Genomic DNA, 26,637 nt, shown 5'->3' on the forward strand with positions numbered 1-26,637 from the left:
ATATTTAAAGCTGTCTTTAGCTACTCATAGCTCTCTTTAGCAAATTTATAATTGAGCTAATTTATTTTTAACAGTTGTTCGGAGGTAAGCCAATTAACAACTACATGATCATAAATAATTAGGATACAAAACATAATATACCTGCTGGGATGCATACCCTCTGAGACTCGCCCATTTGCTCTATGATATCACACCGTGTCACATGACCTGTGACACCACCTGTCACATGACCTATGATATCACACCCTGGCACATGGCTTGTGAAGCAACTCTCTGTCATGTTACCTATGACACTATATCACATGAAATGTACCTTAATGCTCAAAGGGTTTCCTTGTGAGAGAATGAGATGCGACTTCAATCTATCTATCGGACAAGGTCTGGAGTCACTGGACATGGTTTTGGTCTTGAAAGCACAACACACTTATTTAAAAAACACATCACAGCACATGTTTTACTGTGGGTTTTGAATTGGTAGCCTTTTAAGGTTCTATCCAAATCTGATCTTTTTTTCCGTACATTTTTTCTTACGAGAATTAAAAAAAAACATGTATTCCTAGCTAAAGCTAAACCTGCTAATATTTTCATCAGCTAGCCTGATGCATGCATGGCACACCATCGTTTTTGCCTTTCTTCAGAGTCATGTTGTCTTATTGCTGCTTGTTTTTTGCGGCCTCCTCCTCAGCCCTACTCGTGAAGAGAACCCACCACTCTATACTCCTCCTCCTAATCAATCCCCCGACTGCTAAACTCCTATGTCACGCGAATAACCCGCTCCTAAAATCCTTGACCAATCAGGGACCAGATAATCACAGCTGCGCTCCTTTTCCATTCCGATAACCCACTGCTAAGCACCTCATCCAATCGTGTAACCCTCGGCTTTAGACCTTGTCCAATCAGCTAACCCCCCCACTGCGCCTGGTCCAATGGGAGGCGGCGCTACAGGATGGAGGGGATGGGGGAACGGCAGCGATGCAGGGGGGCGGGGGTCTCATAGGGCTCGTAGGAGGGGCTGCTGATGGGGGCCAGACGCAGGGAGGAGCCCCCTGAGATGTTGGTCAGACTACGAGACTTGTCGTAGTCAGCGCTCGCTTATATTCATATATTATAATTTCATGTTGTATAATATATGTATTTATGTATTTGTTTTCGTTCAGGTCATTTAAAGCGTTTTAGGGTGTTTGGAGTGTTTCATATTGTATTATTCACCGTTTAGTTTGTTTACAATGTTTAAAGGTTTTATATTGTTGTATGTTATTGTATTAGTTAAGTTCAGTTGATTTAAAATGTTTAAGGGTGTTTACAGGTTCATGTTACATTAATTTACATTAATTATGTTATATTAAGTAGGGTGATTATATTATATTATATTGGGTGAGAAACATTAGAAATTCAACATATCAATGACAATAAGGAAAATAAGAAAGAATGATAGAATAATATTTAGAAAATGAAGTCATTAAAATATTATAATGAAAACGTTTGACATACAGGACAGACATAGACAGAGACAAACAGGACAAAACAAGAAAATGGATTTTAATAACAAGTTAATGTTTAAAAGCTTTAAAATGTGACAGTCGGCAAGTTGTACTAATAACCATGTCAAGGTGTTTTGGATCACATCCCTAGTTGAAAATCGGTTTCCCTGACAACTTCACCTGGCCTACAGAACAACGACATCACTTCCTGCCCCATGACACCATTTCCTTCCCCAGGGAGAGGATGTTTGAGGAGAGTGCTGTTGTCCTCGGGTGAAAGCCACAGGGAACATATATTATCTATATATATATTATAATATATATATATTATTTAACGCTACAATGTTCTCCCACAGTTCCCCTGTTTAACCTGGTTAGGGTAGCTAACCAGTCGGAAGGTTAACCTGGTTAAGATAGCTAACTGAAGAACCAGAAGGTTTATCTAGTTAACTAGCCAGATCACAGTTCCCTGGGACTTGACCGGACCGGTGGGTGCTCCGACACTCGTTATTGGAGAACTTCCAACCAATAACAGACACTCCAATGATGGCTGGAGCCCAGTCTGTCTGCCTGCCTGTCTGTCTGCCTGGCTGTTTCAGTCTGTCTGTCCAACAGGGTACATTTACAGCTCACTCCAGCTATCATTGGGTCTACATTATGTTACATTCATGTGACATGTCATGAAAATAAGGAATCATAGAATTATCATTTACGTAAAAAAAACTCCTTATTTTTATTCTATCCTGTCCTATTGTTGCTTGGTCCCATTCAGAAGGCAGCTGGGTGAAACATTACAATTAGAATGCTCAAGTTCATTATAATGGTCTTTGTTTGGTCTCTAGATAAATGTTTAGAAGTCATTAAGGGTTTTTCCATGGCTGGTAACAATCATCATAATCCTATTTTAAATGCTTCATTTAATCACTGTGCAAAGAAGACAACTTAAAATGGTTCCTTTTTTTAGCAGATGGAGCGATGCGAGCTTAACGTCCACCTCTAGGGGGAGTCAGAACACAGGTGTTGTGCTGGTGGTTGATCGCTACATAGTTATACACGGACATGTAAATGTGTATGGTTGATGGTTAATTATAGACACTGTAAATGTGGGTGTTAACTTTAACTACTGAGCAGCAGACAAGTCACTTTATACGTCTCGACCCATCAAAACATCAAACTAAATTATTCTGGGAAGAGATGAATGGATATAGATAGATATGTAGGAATATAGATAGAAACTAGATAGATATAAATGTAGGAGGACAGATAATTATCTATGTAGATAGATAGATAGATAGATAGATAGATAGATAGATAGATAGATAGATAGATAGATAGATAGATAGATAGATAGATAGAGATAAATATAGATAGATAGATAGATAGATAGATAGATAGATAGATAGATAGATAGATAGATAGATGTGGATAGATAGATAGATATGTTGGAAGATAGATGGATATATGTGAAGTTGGATATATAGATAGATCGATATGTGGGAAGATATGTGTGTAGATATGAATAAAGTATGGGTGAACATCCTCTAGCCAGAGTTCATCCTGTGACTGCCTTTAAGATGTGACCAACTCTTCCTGAAACACTTCATCAATGATCGCTGACTTTCTGGAAACTCAGGGGAGTGGCTTCCTGCTCCTTCCTGTTCCCACAGGAAATCGATGGTGCGTTGAGGATAATATGTCTCCTCTTACCCAACTTTATATGTATTGATCTCCACCGACCACCACACACCGCTTAGCTACATGACTAGAACCTCCTCCAACAATACTGGTTAACCCCCCTCCCTAGCAGGTTAACCCACCCCACCCCAATATCTGGTTAACACCTCCCCTAGGTGTTTAACCCTTCCACCTGGTTCCTCATAGCTGGAAATTCGCTATATTTGGTTAAAGGTCCCATGACATGCCACCAGGTGTGGTGTGATTAGCCGTAACAGCTAAACACACCACACCTGGTGGCTAGTCATGGGACCTTTAATCACTGCTCCTATATCTGGTTAACCCCTCGCCCATATCTTTACCACCATAAAACTCGATACCAGCAGCATTGCGATGCAGGATCACTGGTAATAGCCTACGGCAGTAGCTAGCCAGCTTCAATTTAGACGAAGGCCTACAAATGAGTCGAGAAACATGAAAAAATCGGAAAACGCGAACCATTTTTGTAGACTACCTTAAATCAAGTGATTTTATCTATATACTGTATGTATTAGTTATTTATTAATTAATTGTATATGTTTGTTAGCCTTTTTTGTTTAATTCATTGGGGATTGTAAGCTAGTATTATAGTTATAAAACATCAGTAAAAAAAATAGAGAAATAAAACAAGAAAAGCAAAAAAGATAATGACAATAATAAATTGCGATAATAACTTAACCAAACTGTCGTACACGCACATTTAACAACAGTACTGAGAACACTGATAAACTCACGATCACAGACAACATGAACAACCACCACAAACACCACAAACACTGAAAATAATAAACTAAACCATCGGTTTACCATAAAGAAATGAGAAAGAGACGGTTAGAGAGAGGGAAGGAGGGCGAGAAAGCAAAGAGTGAGAGACACTGAGAGAGGAGAGGAGGTAGAGGGAGCAGAGCGAGAGGTAGAGACAGAAGAAGTGGAGAACAATCAGAGAGGTTGACCGGGGTTGACCTTTGCGAGCCATGCATTGAGCATTTGGTGGGTCATAGGTCAAACGGAATGTCTCGCAAACGCCAATTAAAGTTCCAACTCAGACAGAAATGTAAGCACACAGATACCAGTTACACAAAGCTGGACCTTCCCTCTTTAAAACCCAGGAGAACTGGATCCAAATCCAGCCTTAACCCATCACCACTAAGTAGACAGCTGTAGAGAGAGCGTCTAGTTTCAGCCAATAGGGTGGAAATGTTTGGAGGGGGAGTATCTCCAGTAGGAAGTGCCCTGGTCTAGCTTTTAAAGAGGGATGGACCGGAGAGGAGGTTACCCCTAGTGTCTTACCTGTTACCGACCGCTCTACCTGTCTGTCTGTCTGTCTGTCTGTGTCTGTCTCTTTCTCTGTCTGCTTGTCTCTGTTTATTTGTGTGGTCAGCATGAAAATGCTTCACCACCGCAACTGCTTATTTAATAATATTCTGTGGGTTTGTGTACAGCTTTTTACAATAAAAGTGCTGAGCTATTCACAGTAAAAGCACTCAGCTATACAGAGTACAATCTCTGGTCTGTGATTCCTCCCTAGGCACTGGAAGCACAGCTAGGTGGTCTGGGTAATGGTACGTCACTCTCCTATGCTGCAGGCTTGGCGGCTCAGACTAGCTCAGTGCTACAGGGTTAGCTGCTCAGACTAGCTCAGCGCTACAGGGCTAGCTCAGTTCAGACTAGCTGAGCGCTACAGGGCTAGCTCTGTTCAGACTAGCTCAGCGCTACAGGGCTGGCTCTGTTCAGACTAGCTCAGCGCTACAGGGCTAGCTCTGTTCAGACTAGCTCAGCGCTACAGGGCTAGCTGCTCAGACTAGCTCAGCGCTACAGGGCTAACTGCTCAGAGTAGCTCAGCGCTACAGGGCTATCTGCTCAGAGTAGCTCAGCGCTACAGGGCTAGCTGCTCAGACTAGCTCATCGCTACAGGGCTAGCTCTGTTCAGACTAGCTCATCGCTACAGGGCTAGCTCTGTTCAGACTAGCTCAGCGCTACAGGGCTAGCTCTGTTCAGACTAGCTCAGCGCTACAGGGCTAGCTGCTCAGACTAGCTCAGCGCTACAGGGCTAGCTGCTCAGACTAGCTCAGCTCTACAGGGCTAGCTGTTCAGACTAGCTCAGCGCTACAGGGCTAGCTCTGTCCATACCGGCTTCAGACAGCTGCAGCGATTGTAGCTTCAGGAAGTTAGTCCTGGAGTGGTGATGTACCATCCCCTGACCTCTCCAGCGCTGCTGACCCCTGTGACCTCTGATCTGGGACCTCTGTTAGCTTTGGTTGAGCCGATGTTCCTGCCAGTATACCAGGGATCATGTCCTTCTGGCATATCCTGCCTGCTAGGGTTCACAGTCAGAGGCTGTGACCTTGAGCTGACCATGACCTGTACTGCTTTCAGGAGGGTTCACCTGCACTAGAGGTCAGCTTGGGGTCAGCAGGGGGTGGAGCCACACAGAAGGAGGGGGGGGGGGAGGAAGAGGAGGAGGAGTAAGCTACACAGACGAAACAACACAACATCAGGCGGCCGAGGTAACAGTGATATATATATATAATAATATAGAAGATATAGAAGACATACAGACGCGTGAGAGCACACAACCTGAAGAGAGAAATGACAACGACAACAACAACGACAACATCAGACAACAACAGACAACAAGACTTCTCCCAGACTCCCAGCATCTGACCTGTCAATCATCCACACACACCTTCACCCTGTCGCAGCGCCACACACACACACACACACACACACACACACACACACACATACTTAAACATATATTAATATAGCTAGTGTGATGGAAATGACACATAAAGCAGAAATCCCTTCATAAGACCTTAAACACTGAAACAGTGTGTGGTGAGATGAGGTTTCACCACATGGACTACAAACACAGAATACTAATTGTTTATAATCAAGTTTGAGTTGAATACTAGTTCAGTACATCCTCATGTCACGTGTTGGTTTAAATGCTACAGAGATTTGTACTAAGTTAACACTGCATGGCACATGGGGTGCACACACACACACACACAGTGGACCATGTTGTGTGTGTGTGTGTGTGTGTATGTGAGTCAGTGTGTGTGCATGTGTGTACTCCTGTGCCTCCTCTGGGGTTCCCATATGGATCGTGTTTGTGTGTAGCATGCTAGGTGTGTTGGCATGTGGATGGTGTGTTAGCAGCATGTTACCTCTGCTCCTCTTAGGGTTTGATCCAGGAGGAGGTGGCGTTAGCATTGAGGTCCTGCTGTAGCAGAGACCCCTCCATCTTATACCAGTCCTCCGTCAGAGGGGAGACTGGGCTCATCTCTAGCCAGCGGCAACGCGGCCAGTTACAGGGTGTAGGAGTGTTTTAGATCAGGGACGTGGAAGCAGAGGTGGAGGTGATGGAGAAGGAGGTGGTCATGATGGAGGTGGAGAGGAGGTGATGGAGGTGACGGAGAAGGAGGTGGTCATGATGGAGGTGGTCATGATGGATGTGGAGGAGAAGGTGGTGGAGGTGACGGAGAAGGAGGTGGTCATGATGGAGGTGGAGGAGGAGGTGGTGGAGGTGATGTAGAAGGAGGTGGTCATGATGGAGGTGGAGGAGGAGGTGGTGGAGGTGATGTAGAAGGAGGTGGTCATGATGGAGGTGGTGGAGGAGGAGATGTAGTTTGAGGGGATGGAGGAACAGGTGGTGATGGAGGTGATTGAGGAGAAGGTGGAAGAGGAGGAGGTGGTTAAGGTGACGGAGGAGGGGATGGTTAAGGTGATGGAGATGGTTTTGATAGAAGTGATACGAGGACGAGGTGTGGATAATGAAGTTGGAGGAGGAGGTGGGGACAACGGAGGAGGTGGGAGGTAATGGATGAGGATGTGTGGAGGTGGTGGAGTTCGTGGTGGAGGTGGAGAAGGAGGAGATGGTGGTGGTGATGATGGAGGTTTGGTTTGAGCAATAAATTAAAAAAGATATGAGTGGTAGAGGTTGGTTTGAGACCCAGGCAAGGAGCAACAAAAAAAGGAGGAGCAGGTGGTATGGACCCAAACATGGTTAGGGGTCAAGGTGTGGGGGATAAGGGGTAGGAAGAGGGGGGGAGTAAGGAGCAGGGGAGAGGAAGGAGGAGGAAAGGGGGGGGGGGAGAGAAAGACAAGTGACAAGAAGTAAATTAATGCATGGTTCACTATCTGAGTCCTGAAGACAGAGAGAGATTATATATGGGCATGATGGAGAGAGAGAGAGAGAGAGAGAGAGAGAGAGAGAGAGAGAGAGAGAGAGAGAGAGAGAGAGAGAGAGAGAAGAGAGAGAGAGAGAGAGAGAGAGAGAGAGCGAGAGAGGGATAGAGATAGAGATAGAGATAGAGACAGACAAACGCAGAAAGAGAAACAGTCAAAAAGACTAATAGAGAGCCTGAGAGAGAGAAGCAGAGATAGCGTGAGAGAGAGGGATGGATAATGAGCATGGTGAGGTGGAGACACAGAGTAAACATGTCGCAGGTGACAGACAGATGGCTCGGCCAATAAGAGGAACTGAAAACATGGAGTGGAGCGGAAGAGCTTTGCGTGTGTCTGGACATGTCGTGTGTGTGTGTGTGTGTATGTGTGTGTGTGTGTGTCCGTTCGTATTGCACTCTTACCTGCTGCATCACCAAGGTGTGCTGTGCATGTGTTAATGAGGTTGCCCTGTTCTTGTCTACGTTCCCTCTACGTGCCGCCTGACACCGTGTCCCTGGCAGGCTGCGTGTGCGTGTCTGTGCATGTGTGTGCGTGTCTGTGTGCGTGTGCGTGTGCGTGTGCGCGTGCGTGTTTGTTTGTTCGTTGCCGCGGCCTACCTTTGCGAACGTTGCCGTCTGTGGTGCGGAACTCCCTGGTGTTGAGCAGGAAGCAGGCACGGTCCTGCTGGTAGCGCTCCCGGGTGGTCCCCAGACCCCCGCCGCCTCCGCCGCCGCCCCCCAGACCGCCCCTCAGGGCGGGGCTCCTCTCGTCGGGGCTCAGCACCTGGTCGATGTTGGGGCAGTCCTCGTTGGCCAGAGCGGCCGAGGCGGCGTCCCCGTTCTGCTTGGAGTCTGGAGGAGGAGGAGAGAGCGAGTCCTCAGGCTCGGCGTCCTCACAGAGTCACACCTGGACATGCCTACAGGTGGGTGCTGCTGTCGGTACGATTGAAGAGCTGTCCTTTCATTTGTGGTTTCGTGAGGAACACCGTAGCCCTACATCAGCCGTGTGTGAGTGAAGCGCTTAGAGAGGAGTTTACGCCTCTGTAAGATACCGTTGAGATTTTAGACCGCTTATTTCTGCCCAATCAGGGCATCTCTTCTCATCTTTTCACCACATGAAGTGTGTGAGTGCAATTCTTCTCAATGGCAGAGAAATGTAGAGAGGCTGAGAGCAGAGAGGGAGAGGGTGTATTTTTTCCCCCGGTTGTTTATTTTTTAAATGTAGCTCTCAAATGTTACCTGCAGCAGATATATAACCGTCACCAAACATCCTAACCTCCATCACATCTGAGGAGATCTGAATCGTGTTCACCTGCAGAATGTGGTTGTAACGCTCAAGGAAGTTGATTTTACAAAGTGACTCACCTCTGTTGATCTCTATAATCTCTTCCTGAGCCAGGGGGCAGTCTCCCGCCAATCCTACAGATCCTATGACGCCACCTAGCACATTTCCCAGGAGCCTTTGCGGCGATGCGGTTGCCATGGCGAGGGCGTCGGGCTTGCAGTAGTTGGGGGATCCAGGTTGCGGTGCGCGGGGGATGTGCTTGTTCTTCTTCTTGGGCAGCTTCTGCTTGGCCATGGCCAGGGAGTAGTACATCCCAAAGTTGTTGACGATGACTGGCACCGGCATGGCGATGGTCAGCACGCCCGCCAGAGCGCACAGCGCCCCCACCAGCATGCCCGACCAGGTCTCGGGGTACATGTCCCCGTAGCCCAGTGTCGTCATGGTGACCACGGCCCACCAGAACCCGATGGGGATGTTCTTGAAGTTTGTGTGCTTGGCGGCGGTGGGGTCATCGGGCGAGGCGCCGATGCGCTCGGCGTAGTATATCATGGTGGCGAAGATCAGCACGCCCAGGGCCAGGAAGATGATGAGCAGCAGGAACTCATTGGTGCTGGCGCGCAGCGTGTGGCCCAGGACGCGCAGCCCCACGAAGTGACGCGTCAGCTTGAAGATACGCAGGATGCGGACGAAGCGGACCACACGCAGGAAGCCCAGCACGTCCTTGGCGGCCTTGGAGGAGAGGCCGCTGAGGCCCACCTCCAAGTAGAAGGGCAGGATTGCCACAAAGTCGATGATGTTCAGGGTGCTCTTGAAGAACTCGGCCTTGTCCGGGCAGAAGGTCACCCTGAGGAGGACCTCGATGGTGAACCAGATCACGCACATGCCCTCCACGTAGGTCAGCCAGCTGTCGGTCACCACCTCGTAGACGATCTCCTCGTGGGTGGTGTTGCCCACCGTGACGTTCTCCGTCCGGTTGTAGATGGTGTTGAAGGCCTCATGCGTCTCCATACAGAAGGTGGAGATGGAGATGAGGATGAAGAGGAGGGATCCAAACGCCACATACTGGAGAGGAAAGAGAAAGGTATGGACGAGGTTAAGGACCACATGGAGACACGAGCAGAGAATGAGAGCATTGCAGGGGAATTCAATCCAAAGACAAACTTAAATCCAAAGACAAACTCCAGTCACTCCACCACTGGTTTTTCTTTCTTTTTCCTCCAACATGGAAGCCAGCGATCTCCTGTGGAACAACATCTCCTGAGCATGATATGCTGATCAGTAGACCTGATGATGGTCTCCTTAGAGCTGTGACTCCATAAAACAGGGAGCACACAATGAGCTTTCAGCCTCGGCATTGCCAATGTTTCCAATGGAGTTGAGCATTGAAGCCCAACCTAGCGTCTGTGCTACCCTGGACATAGTGGACAGAACAAATTCACGACCTCCCAGTTTAATTGCCTCTCAGAGCACGTCCATCCAAACATGGCAGAAATACTAATTGTCAGCATAAGCTTCCTGAGCTGCATAATGTATGTCCTCGTCAGTACATAATTCAAACCCCAAACCTAGCATCCAGTGCTCTCTGAAAGCTCATCATGTGCTTGTGCCTCACTCCTTACAGCACTGTGCTGCTCACGAGGCCTGGTGTTTAAACGCATTTGTGACTATCTACCGTAGAGTTGTGTGATAAACCATCTGAAGAGCTAGAGATGCTGTGGGGTGGATACATGAGGACAAGGAACAGAGAGGGGAAGTAGATGAATTATAGATAATGTTCGGTGGCTGATGCTGCTGGAGTATTCTGGAGCAGAGCAGTGTTGGAACAGAGCCATTGGTAGGACAGTGTTGGAACAGAGGAATGTTGGAACAAAGGAATGTTGGAACCGCACAACAGCAGTGTTGGAACCATGGTACGACATTGTGAGAACATTGTTAGATCAGTGTCGGAACCGTGGTAGAACAGAACAGTGTTGGAACCGTGGAAACAGTGTTGGAACACTATTAGAACAGTGTTGGAACAGTGTTAGTGTTAGTTAACAGTGGTAGAACAGTTGTAGAACAACTAGAACAGTTGTGGAGCAATCGGCTACTGTGTGGGAACCATGTCAACGTCCAGGCTCTGAACATTGATAATTATGCGTGTCTCTGCAACTCTTTACAGTTAATGGCCGTGAGATGCACTCACATTCTAAGTGGTAATTAGATGTAAAGGGGTGGCATTAGTGCTTTATACATAAGTGGAGGTATACTGTTTTTAATGCATATTTCTATAGCTAATGATACTGTGATCGTTATACATCTCGCATTACCGCCATATAGTAGGATCATTGATTCAGCATTTAGTTTCCTGTCAGCTCTTTAAAATCCTCCTCTTCCTCATACATCCTCACATCGCAGACTCTTGGCTCGTCCTCTTCCCCTCCTCCCCTTCCCTTCCTCCCCTCCTCCCCTCCCCTTCCTCCTCTCTTCCACTCCCCCTCCTCTTCCTCTCCTCCCACTGCTGCTGCTCTTCCTCCCCCTCTCCTCTCTTCCTCTCCTGCTCCTCTTCTTCCTCATATTCTCTCTGCTTGCCTTTCTCTTCCTCCCATATTACCTCATTCTCTCCCCCCCCCCCCCCCCCCCTTCACCCTCTCCCTCCACCCCCACCCCACCCCCCAACCCCTCCGCCTCCCTGCTCCTCAGCAGGGGGTGTGTTCTCCCAGGGTGTCTCCTCTGGTCACGCTGGTGTAGCTTGATCCATTAGCGGCGCGTGCTGCTGCCAGCCGCGGTCGCGTGCCGCGCCGCCTCCAGTCTATTTATAAGCTGCACTCTGCATTACCGGATGAATAATACAACACGGATATACGTCGGAGCCTCCAGCACCTCCCTGCCTTTTACATAACGCCGACGCCGACCCAGCACACGGTTCCTGAGGCACGGCCAGGGAATCCAAGGGGAGAGTAGTTTTAGTGGGAGGAGGGCTGTGAGTGTGTCTTTGCCCTGAAGGCAGCCGCTCCGCTTGGCTTCAGACGTCTCCCCCCTCTGAAGGTCTGACCGGGCTTCTGAAGGCCCAGGGTGTATTTATAGGGGAGCACGTTAGCTGGGGAGGGAGAGGGCATCGCCGGGAAACAGTCACTGTCTAGGGGTTAGACAGTGAACACAGAGACGGGTTGTTAGGGAGCAGGTAGGGGTTAGACAGTGAACAGAGAAGGGTCACTGAGGAGCAGGTAGGGGTTAGACAGTGAACAGAGAAGGGTCACTGAGGAGCAGGTAGGGGTTAGACAGTGGTTACAGAGACAGGTCATTACCTCCACCGAGGAGGTAATGATTCCTGCCCGTCTGTGTGTCTGTGAGCAGGGTATCTACGAAAAAGCTGAGCATGATTTGCTCCAAATTGGGTGGGTAGGTTGGTTATGGGCACAGCCAACAAAATAACTATCCTGAAAGGTTGTCAGGGGTTGATGATGATTGTTGGGTAACCTCCCCCATCCCCATCCACTAGTTAGAGTAGAGAATCTCTAAACAGGGCCTTGTGGGGTGTCATCGGACTCAGAGCAGCCAATCGGCTGCCTCCGAGCCAGGCTCACTCATATCAAGCTGATTCCTTGGCAGACGTCTGTGCTCTAGTGAGCAAAGTTGATATATTAAGTATAGGTTAATGGGGTAGGGGTTGTTTCTCAAGGGTTTGGGGTAGGACATTGTGAATCAAACCCAGTATATTACACCTGTAAGCAAACAACCCAGCCATGGCACAATCCTACCAAACACAATTCAAGACATTAGCACGGCAGCAGATAACAATGGATATATGTAGAACGGGTGAGGTGTGTGTGTGTGCTTGTGTGATTCTGTTTGTAAACGGAGAAGTGCATGTACGTGTGAATAAAGGTGTGTGTACTTGGAATGACTATTTAACACAAGGGAAACAATTTTTGTTTTCAGTCCAACTTTAAGATCTCACTCTCTATCTTTCTCTCTCTCTTTCTCCCTAGTTCCAACTTCCTCTCTTTTCATCTGCTGCGCTCATCACTATCTGACCTACTTTGCTACTTACACACACACACCTGTTTACAAACACATACACACACAAAAGTTAATGCTTGGGGGACATGGTGGTAATGACGTTCTGAAACCCAGCCACTTTGCTGAGCCAATCAGGCCACAGTGTTCTGTTCTTCCTCCTGATTTTAATATTATCCCAGTGTTGAAGAGGAGGAGACAACAAAGACGCCTACATCACATGTGTTAGAGGGTTGTGCTAGACTACTGCTTTCAGACACGATATCACTCTTCCTCCTTCCCTCTACCTCCCAATCTCTCTCCCTCCCTTTCTCCTCTCTCTCTCTCTCTCTCTCTCTCTCTCTCTCTCTCTCTCTCTCTCTCTCTCTCTCTCTCATCCTCCCTCTCTCTCATCCTCCCTCTCTCCCTCCATCTGCAAGTGGGCCAGGAACACTCTTTGAAGACCCAACATGCAGGCTCAGACGAGGCCCCTGCTCTAGCCCCCCCTCCTCCACTACTGTCTGGAGCTGGGAGGCAGACCAGCTGCCGCCGGCACCATAGAGCCCTGGAGTGACACCACCGCAGAGCTTCACAGAGGACCCTGACGCTCCCTTCACAACTCTGAGATTGCATTTGACAGTTCGTAGTTTGTAGTTGACGGAATCCCAGAGCTCGCTCACCAGAACCGCACATGTCATGTGTTGTGTAGTTTGTGCGTGTGTTACATTTGCAAAAAAAAAAATGATAGGATGATTTTTTTTGTGTTGACGTTGGAACTTGCTGTGGTTTATTAAAAATGGAGCTCACCCACAAAATGTATCGACGTCAAGTTCCGGCATATGGTCTGGGTCCGTCGCCGATGCAAAGTCTGAGAAACTCCCAATGTATACGACATCAAGCTTTAACAGACACGGTGGCTGCAAGGGGGAGCAGGAGATTGCCTTACCAACCCTAACCCTAATCCAAACCCTAACCCTAATCCTAACCCAAACCCAAACCCTAAATCTAACCCTAACCCTAATCCAAACCCTAACCCTAATCCTAACCCAAACCCAAACCCTAATCCTAACCCAAACCCAAACCCTAATCCTAACCCAAACCCAAACCCTAAATCTAACCCTAACCCTAATCCAAACCCTAACCCTAACCCAAACCCAAACCCAAACCCAAACCCTAATCCTAACCCAAACCCAAACCCTAACCCTAACCCTAACCCTAATCCAAACCCTAACCCTAACCCAAACCCAAACCCTAACCCTAATCCTAACCCAAACCCTAACCCTAACCCTAAATCTAACCCTAACCCTAACCCAAACCCTAACCCTAACCATAACCCAAACCCTAACCCTAAATCTAACCCTAACCCTAACCCTAAATCTAACCCTAACCCAAACCCTAACCCTAATCCTAACCCAAACCCTAACCCTAACCCAAACCCTAACCCTAACCCAAACCCTAACCCTAACCCAAACCGTAAACCTGTGTGGAGGGCAGAAGACAGGCTGGAAGGACATACCAACATCATTGTTCTACACCAGCCCCACCGTCACCCCCACCACTTCCACTCACCTCACATCCCCACCAGCCCCACCCACACCACAAACACCAGCATATGTGGATCACGGATCTGCCTCCACAGCCTTCTGAGGGGATGTCACGCTTTGAGTAGGACAAGCGATGATGAGTGTGTGTGTGTGTGTGTGTGTGTGTGTGTGTGTGTGTGTGTGTGTGTGTGTGTGGTGTGTGGAATGTTTTTACCACTTCATATATATAGGATCTAGAATAGAAGAGGGTGGAAGAGAGAGAGAGGGCAGACAAGAGGAATGGAGAGAGAGAGAGAGAATAAGAATAAGAGAGAATATGAGGGAGGACACAAGAGAGAGAGAGATGGAGGATATGAGAGAGATAGAAGAGAGGATAGTAGAGAGAGATGGAGGACAGGAGCCAGAGGAAAGGAAAAAGGGAGAGGACATAAGATAGAGAGAGGATAGGAGAGAGAGGATAGAAAGGTTGCTCTACTGCGGCAGAGCTCCTCTGGTTATTACAGCATCACCACAGCCTGCCTGACTCCCTGTCACCATGGCAACCACTGCCTTCTCCTCTTCAGCACCAAGGACAGGGCTCAGCCAAATACTGCTCCCACACCGTAACGCATGGCTGGACTACCACATGCCAAATGGTGAGCATGGAGGTAGAAGTCTGTTTGGTGTGAAAAACCATGTGATCTTGACAGCCCAACCAGAGCCTTCGAATGAGATACTGCTGGTAGCTAGGCAACACTAGTAGTATTTAAGGTGGAGAAAGACAAGCAGTACTTAAGGAGTAGAAACACTAGATGTACTTAAGGTGTACAAACACTGGTATTTAAGGTGTAGACACATCTAGAGTATTAAAAGTGTAGGAACACCCACAGTATTTGAGGAGTATAAACACTGGTAGTATTTAAGAAGTAGAAACACCCATAGCATTAAACGTGTGGAAACGCTAGAAGCATTTAAGCAGTGTAAACAGTAGAAACGCTTGTAGTAAAATAATGAGGACAATTATTTTCTTTCTATGGCCAGGGTGCTCTGCCAAAAAACATGCTGCGCTCAGCAAGGCAAAAACAGCGAGTAAAATGCTTGCTTCCCATTGATAAGGATTACAACATAGCCGGCCCAGATTTAAAGAAGAGAGTCAGTGGGGTCCAAATCAAACCCTTTTTGTCGAATACCAAACTATATATAAAATCTCTAACCTTACACCTAAACTTAACCTTCTCTAACCTAACCTCTAAACTCAATCCCTTACCGTAAACCTAACTATCTCTAACCTAATACCCAAATTTTAGCATCTCTAACTTAATACCTAAACTTAACCATCTTGAATACCTAGTCAAGCATACCCTAATACCTCAACTGAACTATATCTATCTTAAAACCTTAACTTAAAATGTTTTAACCCTACACCTAACCGTAACCATCTTTGACCTAATACATAAACTCAACCATATCTATACTAATACCCAAACCTAACAATCTCTAACCTCATGCTACAGCAGCGAGCCTATAGAGGCATGCCTACAGCGGCTCGCCTATAGCAGCTAGCCTGTAGCTAATAGCAGTTATCCCTGTCAGCTGGGCTGATGGATGCTCATGGTCTGGAGTGTGAGTGGTTAGCGTGGTGTTTTATGGACAGACAGACACACAGAGTAAAGGCCAATGTGTTGTGGTGTGCGACACGCCAGTGATTTATCCTCCATGCTTAGCAGCATGAAGACCCCCACCTCCACCTCCACCTCCACCCCGCCACCCTTCTCTCCCTCTCGCTGGGTCTTTCACACCTCTACAGGTACAGCAACACTGTGGGTACTTGATATGTGTGTGTGTGTGTGTGTGTGTGTGTGTGTGTGTGTGTGTGTGTGTATGTGTATGTGTATGTGCGTGTGTGTGTGTGTGTGTGTGTGTGTGTGTGTGTGTGTATGTATGTCTGTGTGTGTGTGTGTGTGTGTGTGTGTGTGTGTGTGTGTGTGTGTGTGTGTGTGTGTTTACGTGTGTGAACAGGATGGATCCCTGTAGGAAAACAGAGTGCTGCCCAGTTTTGTCCATTTGGCTGACAGAGCTGATTCAGCACAAAGACAGTCTGCTAGGAGAGGGGGGGGAGAGGAGAGGAGGGGAGTGGAGGGGACGAGAAGGAGGGAAGGAGAGGAGAAAGGGAGGGAAAGGAGTATAATAGAGAAGGGAGGGGAGAGAGAGGAGGGAGGAGGAGGAGGGAAGGAGAGGAGAAAGGGAGTGAAATTAGTGTAATAGAGGAGGAAGGGGAGAGAGGAGGGAGGAGGAGGAGGGAAGGAGAGGAGAAAGGGAGTGCAAGGAGTGTAATAGAGAAGGGAGGGGAGAGAGAGGATAAAGGGAAGGAGGGAAGGAAGGGAGTGAAAGGAGAGTAATAGAGGAGGGGGGAGAGAGAGGAGGGAAGGAAGGGAGTGAAAGGAGTGTTATAGAGAGGGAGAGAAGAGGGAGGGAGGGGAGGAAGGGAGTGAAAAGAGTGTAATAGAGACGGGAGGGGAGAGAGGAGGGAGGAGGAGGAGGGAAGGAAAGGAGAAAGGGAGTGAAAGGAGAGTAATAGAGGAGGGAGGGGAGAGAGAGGAGGGAGGGAGGAAGGGAGTAAAAGGAGGGAGGGAGGGGAGGAAGGGAGCGAAAGGAGTGTAATGGAGGAGGCGTTCTTGCAGCGGAGTTATTTTACACCTTATGCGTCTTTCTGCTGCAGCAGGATAAAATGTGTTTCTACCTGTTTCTACTGTGGGGTTCTACAGGTTTTCCCCTGCTGGTTAATGCAGTTCTGATTGGTTCATACTGGTTTCTGGAGGCACTGGTTTGTCCTCTGCGTTGATCTGTTTATGTGATCATAATTCATCACAGTTGACTACAAGCCCAGCTTGACCTTCCCACGTGGAGAGAATAATAGTCTCTCTCGATCCACTTTCACTATTGTCCCCCTCCTTCCTCCCTCTCCCTCCTCATGTCCCCTCCTCTCTCCCCCCCTCTTCTCTCTCCTGTCCTTTCCTCTCCCTCTCCTCCTCTATCCTCCTCCCCCTCCTCTCCCCATGTCCCTCCTCTCTCCTCCCCCTCCTCTCTTCTCCTCCTCACTCTCCTCTCCTCCCCCTCCTCTCCTCTCCCTCCTCTCTCCCCTTGTTCTCTTCTCCTCCCCCTTCCTCTCCTCTCCTCCCCCTTCCCATCTCATCTCCTCCCCCTCTCCCCACTCCCCCTCTCACAGTGTAAAACAGGCCGTGTGTAAAACAAGGGCAAACGGTGACTTCAATCCTCCGAGCCGCGTTTTGTTTTCAGGTCCCCGTCTCTCTGCACGACCCCCCAGTGATGTCACGCTGATGTCACCGTTGACCTTGGGGGACGTTCTCCAATCACGGAAGAGGGAGAAGCAGCCGCTGTCACTGGTGTAGCCGGAGTGGAACTACAGACCGGAACCCCAGGCTTAATGGCCAGGTCTATATCGACTGTGGGTTAGAGTAGGGCGTGATGGATTAAGACACCAGAACAAGCCACTGGAATGCCATGTCCCATCGCAGCCGCACATTATCATCATTTAATGAAATGTAATATGATGTAATGTAGGGACAATATAAGTATTATCATAATGTATTGTACATTTTAAAAAATTATAAAATTGTTGAATTTCCCCTCCGGGAGATTGATTAAATAAATTGCTATCTATTTATCTATCTATCTAATGTGTTGTATTATGGTGCATAGAGACCTAGCCAATCCAATCCTGCACCCAGTGCACCCTGAACAAGGAGTGGAGTTGAACGTTAAAGGTCCCATGAAATGCCACCAGGTGTGAGTCTGATTAGCCGTTACAAGCCGTTTTGAAAATCTGGCGTGTCCACCTAGATGTGTGCTCGATAGATCCGTCTACCAGCTTACCCAGTGGACTGTAGCAAACGTAGCTCATCTATCCGTCACACATCTAGGTGGACAAGCCCACTTGTGATGTTAGAAGAGCCCGATTTTCAAAACGACTTGTAACGGATAATCACACTCACACCTGGTGGCATGTCATGGGACCTTTAACAAACAGATATTCATCTTCAAAAGAAATAGTCATGTGTTCCCCAATCTGCTGCATTTATAGACACTTGGAGATGTGATGAGATGTGGAAATGATTGTTTGGAATCTCTCAGGGACCAGGAACTGTGCTGGGGATTCAGCGCAACAGTCTGGTTTAGAGAGACTGTTTAGGGAACCAAGCAGAGACGCCTTGCTACCCAGAGGTCAGAGGTGAGGGTTCAGACTGGTCCTCGCTGACAGAAGGGAGACGGTTACTCTTGTAGCCAGTTGGAACCCCCAACGCATCTATCCTCTGAGAGGGCAGAACCCCAGAACACAGCACTGGACTACGGCGGCCTCATATACTGAACAGATGACTGGAGAAACATCGCCTGGATACAAGTACAGAATTGTATAAATGCCACAGCCCGCCGGAGTATAGTTACTGACCATCCCTTCATGGCCACAGCCCAAACCAATCTTCCAATGGCTACTTCTTGCAAGATAACGCGCCATCATGTCTAAATGGAGCAGGATGTATGAAATATGTCCCAAACCTTGATGAGCCACCAGTACTCTGGGGTGTTTTGGAAGTCCCACCTATAGTATTAGGAAGGTGTTCCTGATGAAGTGGCCACTCGGCGTATGAAGGAGGTGGTGTTCCAGGTCGTATTTCAGACACGGCCACAGGTGGGGAAGGAGCGTGTGTTTGGGGAGGGAAGCTATGTGGACGCAGGAAGGACATGTCCACTCCACACAGACAGAACCCAGGAGAGGCTGGAACCCAAGGATCTCCTGGGAGGATTTAGACTAACCGACGTACTTCCACAAACCACAGTGAGTAGGGGGGGGAGGGGGGTGAGAGAAAGGGAGAGAGAGTTGAAAGAGAGCATGAGAGAAAACAGCAGACCTCATGGGTGATCATCAATATGAGATCAATGGGCAGACTGGGAATAAGTCCTACACACTGGTGGGCGATTCGAAGGAACCCTCCCCTTCTCTCTCTCTTTCATCTCTCACTACTGAGGCAGAACTACCACTGTGTGTGTGTGTGTGTGTGTGTGTGTGTGTGTGTGTGTGTGTGTGTGTGTGTGTGAGTCACCTGATTATGTGAATGAGATCAAAGTATCGATCACCTGTGTGTCTGACTCTAACATTCTCTCTCTTGCTCTCTCTCCATCTCTCGCAATCTCTCCAGCTCTCTCTCTCACACTCTCTCTCTCTCTCTGTGTCTCTCTCTCTCTCTCTCTCTCTCTCTCTCTCTCTCACTCTGTCTTAGTATAACAGGCCATTAACACACAAACACTGTTAGAACAAACAGAAAGAAACTAACGCACACACACACACACAGCGATAACAGATGCACAGCCAAATATAATTGTTCTATATCGGTAGATTCAGTGACTATAGGTTCTAAAGGCCATCTGGAAAACACTCTATCTACAGCCTACATCAACAATATCACACCATGACATGAAAATCACATGGAAATCACACCATCACACCATCATCACACTTGCATTACACCAACGACACAGTAACATCACACCAACATAAAAAACACCAGACTAACATCACACGTTCACATTAACATTAGGCCAACTTCATAAAATCACCCCGGCATCACACCAACAGCACCCTAACATTCCAATGACATCACACCACATCACATTAACATCACACTACCACATTAACCTCACACTCACATCACCTCACACACAAAGACTAACATCAGACTAACATCACACCACATCACATCACACGCAATCCCAACCACATCATATTAACATCACATCACGAGACCTGCAGTGTGTGTGTGTGTGTGTGTGTGTGTGTGTGTGTGTGTGTGTGTGTGTGTGTGTGTGTGTGTGTGTGTGTGTGTGTGTGTGTGTGTGTGTGTGTGTGTGTGTGTGTGTGTGTGTGTGTGTGTGTGTGCGTGCGTGCGTGCGTGCGTGTGTGTGTGTGTGTGTGTGTGTGTGTGTGTCACTGAATGTGTGTCTGTGAACGTGTGTCTGTGAATATGAGATTCACTGCCTTCTGCCTCGTTGTTGATCTGTTAAAAAGGCTCGTCTGGCGTCGCGGAGGAGCGAGTGGCGGTCCATTGCGGGGACAAACATCGGTGCGGTCGGTGCGTAAAGACGGAGAGCCGCCGGACCCATGGCTCGACGCTCCGATAAATCAGACCGACACGAGAAGTGGTCGCTAATGCGCGTCGTAAAACGGACACGCGCGACCTGACTTAGAATATTGAAATACTTTCGACTGGAAGACGTCGACGGGGAAATAACACAATGACTCGGTGGGGAAACGTCACATACAGTATTTTCCAGAGCGGTAAAGCAGAGGATCGAAACCATGGTTTTTATATCAGATATCAGACCGTGCTCCATTCTACCTGCGCTACCACCAGCATTAATTATTCACCTCCTGAGTGTGCAGCGCCTGTCATCCAATACAAGACGTCTCCACCGAGACCAGATCTGCCCTTGGTAAGAACATTCGTCTGTAATCAAGGAAGGACGGCGCCTGAACTTCATTCAAATAAACTTATCGTGTGGCCACGACGCCCCGTGGTGCAGCACAGCACAGCACACTATCCCCACATGATCCTATACTAATAACACCCACACATGACCACACGGGAGGCCGGCACCGTGCGCACACTCACCCGGGCGTATTTGGAGGAGTAGGGGTCCTCGAACAGAGCCCATATCTTTGGCTGCCAGGTCTTCCACCAGCCCGCCCTCCGCGCGTCCTCCTGCATGCACAGCCGCTTCAGGTCCCCGTCCGCCCCGCACAGCGCCGGGTCGTCCTCCGGCGCCTCCGGCTCGGGGTTCTCGAAGCTGTCCAGCGCCTCCTCGGCGTCCCGGTGCTGGCGGTAGTTCATCCAGCAGCAAGCCTCCACGTCCGTCTCGTCGATGCCCCAGAAGGCCAGCTCCTCCTCGAAGAGCGGACCGCACACATCGTTGGGGCAGTGAAGCTTGCCCGTGCGGTAGTAGTTGAGGATGAAGGAGAAGACGGACGGGTGGCGATCGAAGAAGAACTCGTCCAGTTTGGGGTCGTAGTCGAAGTTATTGAAGGCGTCCGGCTCGGTGAGCCACGACAGGCGGGTGCCCGGCAACGTTTTTAGGGTGCTCCGGTAGGTCTCGTGCCGCACCCCGCCACAGTTGATCACGATTTTCTCGCTTTCCGACGGACAAGTCATGTCTGCGCTGTAACATGCTTTGTTGGACGACTTATTCCCACCCTTGCGCCCTTTGAAAGAGGAGACACAGACTGAACTGAGCATGAGGAGGAGGAGGGGAGAGGAGCGGCGAGCAGAGAGGGGAGGAGGGAGAAGGAGGAGGAGGAGGAGGAGGAGGAGGACTCTGCGGAAAGAGAAAGGGCAGAATTAAAACATCAACATTCACACGCTGAAGACGCTCTCATCGCGGGGAAACAGTCACTCCGTGGGCAGATTGCTCATTTAATTACGGTGAAATACACATTGCGGCTGTGTGTTGTGCGTGATCATGGGGGACGTGGTTGTAAAGATTCATCCTAAAGGTTGGTTCAGTGGTAACTCGAAGCCCTGGAGAACAGGTGCATGCTGATCTTCATTATCCTACTAATTGTCAACACCAACCGGAGCGATGTTCAGTACAGTGATCCACACACTGGTAGAGCACACGCACGCACACACGCACACACATACATACATACATACATGCTGTGCATCTTACAGTGTGGGGTTAATGTAGTGTTACAATTACATTGTCATGCGAGATAAAATTGGTGATCTTAGTGATGTTAATGATAGTTTAATAAAGCATGGAGATATACAGTGACTGTATAATGTTATATTGTAGCGGAACGGTTTAAGCTACACGATCCTTTACAGTGTTATGTTACAATGTGAAGCTACAGTGTAATTTACAATATAATGTTACAGTGAATTGTTATAATGTGTAACTATAGTGTATTGTTAAAGTATAATATACAGTGTGTTTTTATAGTATAATGTATGTGATGACAAGAAATTACAACAAACACAATTGTGTGTGTGTGTGTGTGTGTGTGTGTGTGTGTGTGTGTGTGTGTGTGTGTGTGTGTGTGTGTGTGTGTGTGTGTGTGTGTGTGTGTGTGTGTGTGTGTGTGTGTGTGTGTGTGGTTGGTCTTGGTTGGAAAAAAGGCCAGAATGAGAATCAGGGAGGAAAACAAGGACAGACAAAGAGAGACAGAGAAAGGTAGAGAGACCTTCACAGAAAGAGAGAGAGAGACGCACAAACACACACGCACACAGGAATGGAGAGAGAGGGAAAAGGGCGAAACACACAGATGAAGGGAGAGAGAGGTCCGTTGAGAGGTAGGGTAAGAGGGGTAGAGAAAGAGCAAGAGGAGAGAGAGAGAGAGAGAGAGAGAGAGAGAGAGGTAGGGAGAGAGAGGGAGAGGAGAGAGGTAGGGGGAGGGAGAGAGGTATGGAGAGAGAGGGAGAGACAGGGAGAGGAGAGAGAGATGTAGGGAGAGAGAAAGAGAGGTAGGTTAAGAGTGGGGAGAGAGCAAGAGGAGAGAGAGAGCTGTATGAAGAGAGAGAGAGGTAGGGTAAGAGGGGTAAGGAGAGAGAGAGAGAGAGGTAGGGAGAGAGAGAGAGCTGTATGAAATGAGAGAGAGGTAGGTTAAGAGTGGGGAGAGAGAGGTAGGGAGAGAGAGAGAGAGCTGTATGAAGAGAGAGAGGGGTAGGGTAAGAGGGGTAAGGAGAGAGAGAGAGGTAGGGAGAGAGAGCTGTATGAAATGAGAGAGAGGTAGGTTAAGAGTGGGGAGAGAGAGGTAGGGAGAGAGAGAGAGCTGTATGAAGAGAGAGAGGTAGGGTAAGAGGGGTAAGGAGAGAGGGGGATAGGAAGAGAGGCAGAGAGAGATATAGAGAGCGAGAGAGAAGTAAGGAGAGAGAAAGGAAGGGAGAGGGAGAGAGATAGGGAGAGGGCGAGAGAGCACCTCTACATTGTGTCACTGCAGGCAGAATCAGTACCAGGATGGAGAGAGGGAGGGAGGGACGGAGGGGGGGGGGGGGGGTGGGGTGAGGAGAGTGAGGGAGGGTTTAAAAGTGAATGAATTCTGCTGCAGTACTGAGGCATGCGTACATTGAAATACACACACCCTCTCCCCCCACTCTAACACACTCTCACACACACACGCATGCATGCATGCATACATACATACATACATACATACATACATACATACACACATACATACACACATACACACATACACACACACACACACACACACACACACACACACACACACACACATCTCCGAGGTGAACCTATTAAACTGCAGTTCTCTGAATTGCACCACTCTCCCGTGTCTCTCTCTCTCTCTCATCCCCTCTCTCCCCACTCTCTCTCTCTCTCGTTCTCTCTCTCTCTCTCTCTCTCCCCCTCTCTCTCTCTCTCCACATCCCTCCCCCTCCCCCTCTCCCTCTCCCTACTGCGGATCAGTTGTGGGGTCGTCTTGTTCAACTTTCTTCTCTCTTAGTGGGACGTACGGAGACTGGCAGGTAAGGTGCTTACTTCATCAACTTACAGTCAGTACTGACCAATACCAGTACTATGTATACTGTATATACAATGTGTGAATACGTATAAGTATTTCTTTATGTACCGTATATATACTGGACCGGCAAATACAAGTGATGTTTAGACTCTGTCTATACTATAGGGATGAATAATATCACTGTATAAACTGTACTGTGTAAGTACTGTGTAAACTGGTCTGTATACACTGAGAAGTACTGTATAATGTAGACTTGCTGTACTTATTAGTAGAATTATCTATATATCTATATCTATATCTATAAATATATATAATATATATATAATATATATATAATAATATATAAACTATATATATATATATATACTATATATACTGTACTGACGAATACAAGTACTAACGATTGCAAGTACTGTAGACACTGGAGTAGAAGTACTGAAAGTCCTGAGTACTGCTCATTAACTAGGGCAACACGCAGGGTTTAGAGAACCATGCAGCACTTCAGCTGCTTTATACAAAGATCAGCACCACGGAGAGCACCTCCAAGGGCACTGCACTGTGCGATGCTGTTTTATACTATACTGTTCTATACTATACTGTGCTATGCTGTTTTATACTACAGTGTTCTACGCTGTTTTATACTATACAGTTCTATACTGTATAGTATAAACGCGTTGTTTACAAAAATAAATCAGCTTACCAGTGTGCGGTGATTTTACACTTTTTTTTGGCTTTATACAGTTTTATATACTGCTCTATACTATTCTGTTTTATACTATAGTGTTCTACTCTGTTTATACTATACAGTTATCTACTATGCTGTTCTAAGTTGATTTATACTAAACTCTTCTATACCCTGTTCTTTACAGTTTTATACTATACAGTTTTATGCTGTTTTATACAATACGGTGCTGTTCTATACTGTTTTATACTATTCTCTTCTATACTGTTTTATACTATACTGTTCTCCACTGTTGTATGATATACTGTTCTACGCTGTTCTATACTATACTGTGCAACACTGTTTTATACTGTACTGTGCTGAGCTGTTCTATACTATACTGTTCTACTCTGTTTTAAGCTATACTGTTCTATACTGTTTTAAACAGTATACTCTCCTATAATGTTTGATACTTTTCTACACCTAACTCTTCTATGCAGTTCTGTTATGTTCAATACTAAACTGTTCTATAATTACTCAATACTACTTTAAGTGTTCTAAAATATACTGTTCTATACCATACTGTTATAGACTAAACTATTTTATACCGAACTGTTCTATACTCTTTATACTAACTGTTCTATACCATTCTAAACTTTTACATATATGTGAATCTATAGGCATCACATGATATACGTATACTAGATCACCTAGTATGGTACACAAGGATACATCCACATTTATGTTACATACAGAGTACACAATACATAGTACATATATACTACATTCATATCATTTAAAGGTGACAATGTCATTGTGGCATGTAGGATAGAGGTGGGCAGTGTAGGATTTTAGTCCAGGGACAGTTAAGTTTGGATGTCCCTTTTAGAGCGACAAGGAGACAAGGAGGAGAGGCAAATAACAGGCAGAGAAAATAGGAAATATTTCCTCTCTCCTTCCCTCACCAAGTCCCCCCACCCCCCATCTTCCTCTCTCCTTCCCCTCACGCTCTCTCTCCATAGCTCAGCTCCCTCCCTCGCTCTTTACCCCCATATCTAACTCTCTTTAGTTCCCTCTCTCTTTGTCTCTCTAGCTCGCTCTATCTCCTGCAGTATTTCCTGGCTTGGCAACCTTGCGACTGCCTCTCTCTCTCGACCTCTCTCCCTCCCCAGCATCTCTCTCTTTCTCTCTCTCCCTGATATCAATCTCTCTCTCTCTCTCTCACTCTCTCTTTCTCTCACCTGCATACAAGCAGAATGAGACATCCTTTTAAAAACAACCTGCAGTTTGACCATCGGGAAAGGAGAGGATGAGGATAACAGAAGAGAAAGAGGAGAGGAGAAAGGGGGAGGAGGCAGAGGGAGGCAGAGGATAAGATGAGAAAGGAGAGGTGGAGGAGCAGGAGGAGGAATGAGGAGCAGAGGAGGAGAGACGGCTTCACAGAACGGGTGCATGGCTGCACTGACACTAATATATATTAGCAGAAACACTGCAGAGAGAGGGGGAGGGGGAGAGTTTGTATTATGGGATGCTGTGAGGTACCAGCAGTTACCACGGAAACGGGAGGGGGAGGGGAGGAGGAAGGTAGGGAGAAGATGGGGAAGGAGAGAGAGATGAGGAGGAGAGAGAAAGTGAGGAGGGGGAGATAGAGAGAAGGAGAGGGTAAACAGACAATAAAAGGTGTGTTTGCGTGTGTTTGTGTGTGTGTGTGTGTGTGTGTGTGTGTGTGTGTGTGTGTGTGTGTGTGTGTGTGTGTATGAGCGTATATATTTTACCATCCCTACCTCATCAAAGGATGTAACCACATGGTTTCATGCAGCTCTCTTCACAGCTCTCTCTTTCTCTCTCACTTGCTCCCTCTCTCTCTCCCTCTCACACACATACCTCTGGAGACCCCTGCAGGCCATAAGAGGTACTGTGGCGAAATGTGAACATGCTGCAGGAGTGTGTGTGTGTGTGTGTGTGTGTGTGTGTGTGTGTGTGTGTGTGTGTGTGTGTGTGTGTGTGTGTGTGTGTGTGTGTGCGTGCGTGCATGTGTGTGTGCGTGCATGCTTGTGTGCATGTAGCACAAATACTAACCCGGATATGCCTTTCACACAGGAAGCTGTCCCACTGTTATTACAGACCTGTCTGTCTATACTGTCTAACCCATACCTGCCCGCTTAATGACCTGTCTCTGTATGCACTGTCTAACCCTTACCTGTTCCTTAAAGGCCTGTCTATATATTCACTGTCTAACACCTACCTGCTCATTATTGACCTGTCTCTGTATGC

At 47.5% G+C, this 26,637-nt stretch overlaps 1 protein-coding gene across 3 annotated transcripts; it reads right to left on the reverse strand.

Annotated features, from left to right (window-relative positions):
* Positions 1–939: 939 nt before the first annotated feature.
* Positions 940–21,456, reverse strand: LOC311355661 (voltage-gated potassium channel KCNC1-like; the record flags this gene model as incomplete). 3 transcript variants are annotated; one of them, XM_084475463.1, is made up of 5 exons in its annotated part: positions 940–1,091; positions 5,751–5,771; positions 7,982–8,215; positions 8,729–9,710; positions 20,836–21,456. In XM_084475463.1, 5 exons carry the CDS (start codon positions 21,454–21,456, stop codon positions 940–942), a joined length of 2,010 nt encoding a protein of 669 aa, XP_084331589.1. The 3 variants fall into 3 exon arrangements, with proteins under 3 accessions (XP_084331589.1, XP_084331590.1, XP_084331591.1); XM_084475464.1 differs by lacking the exon at positions 5,751–5,771; XM_084475465.1 differs by lacking the exons at positions 940–1,091; positions 5,751–5,771 and adding an exon at positions 6,376–6,482.
* Positions 21,457–26,637: the final 5,181 nt, after the last annotated feature.

This window comes from Micromesistius poutassou (assembly GCF_964030765.1).
Source record: "Micromesistius poutassou genome assembly, chromosome: 11".
Taxonomy (NCBI): Eukaryota; Metazoa; Chordata; class Actinopteri; order Gadiformes; family Gadidae; genus Micromesistius; species Micromesistius poutassou.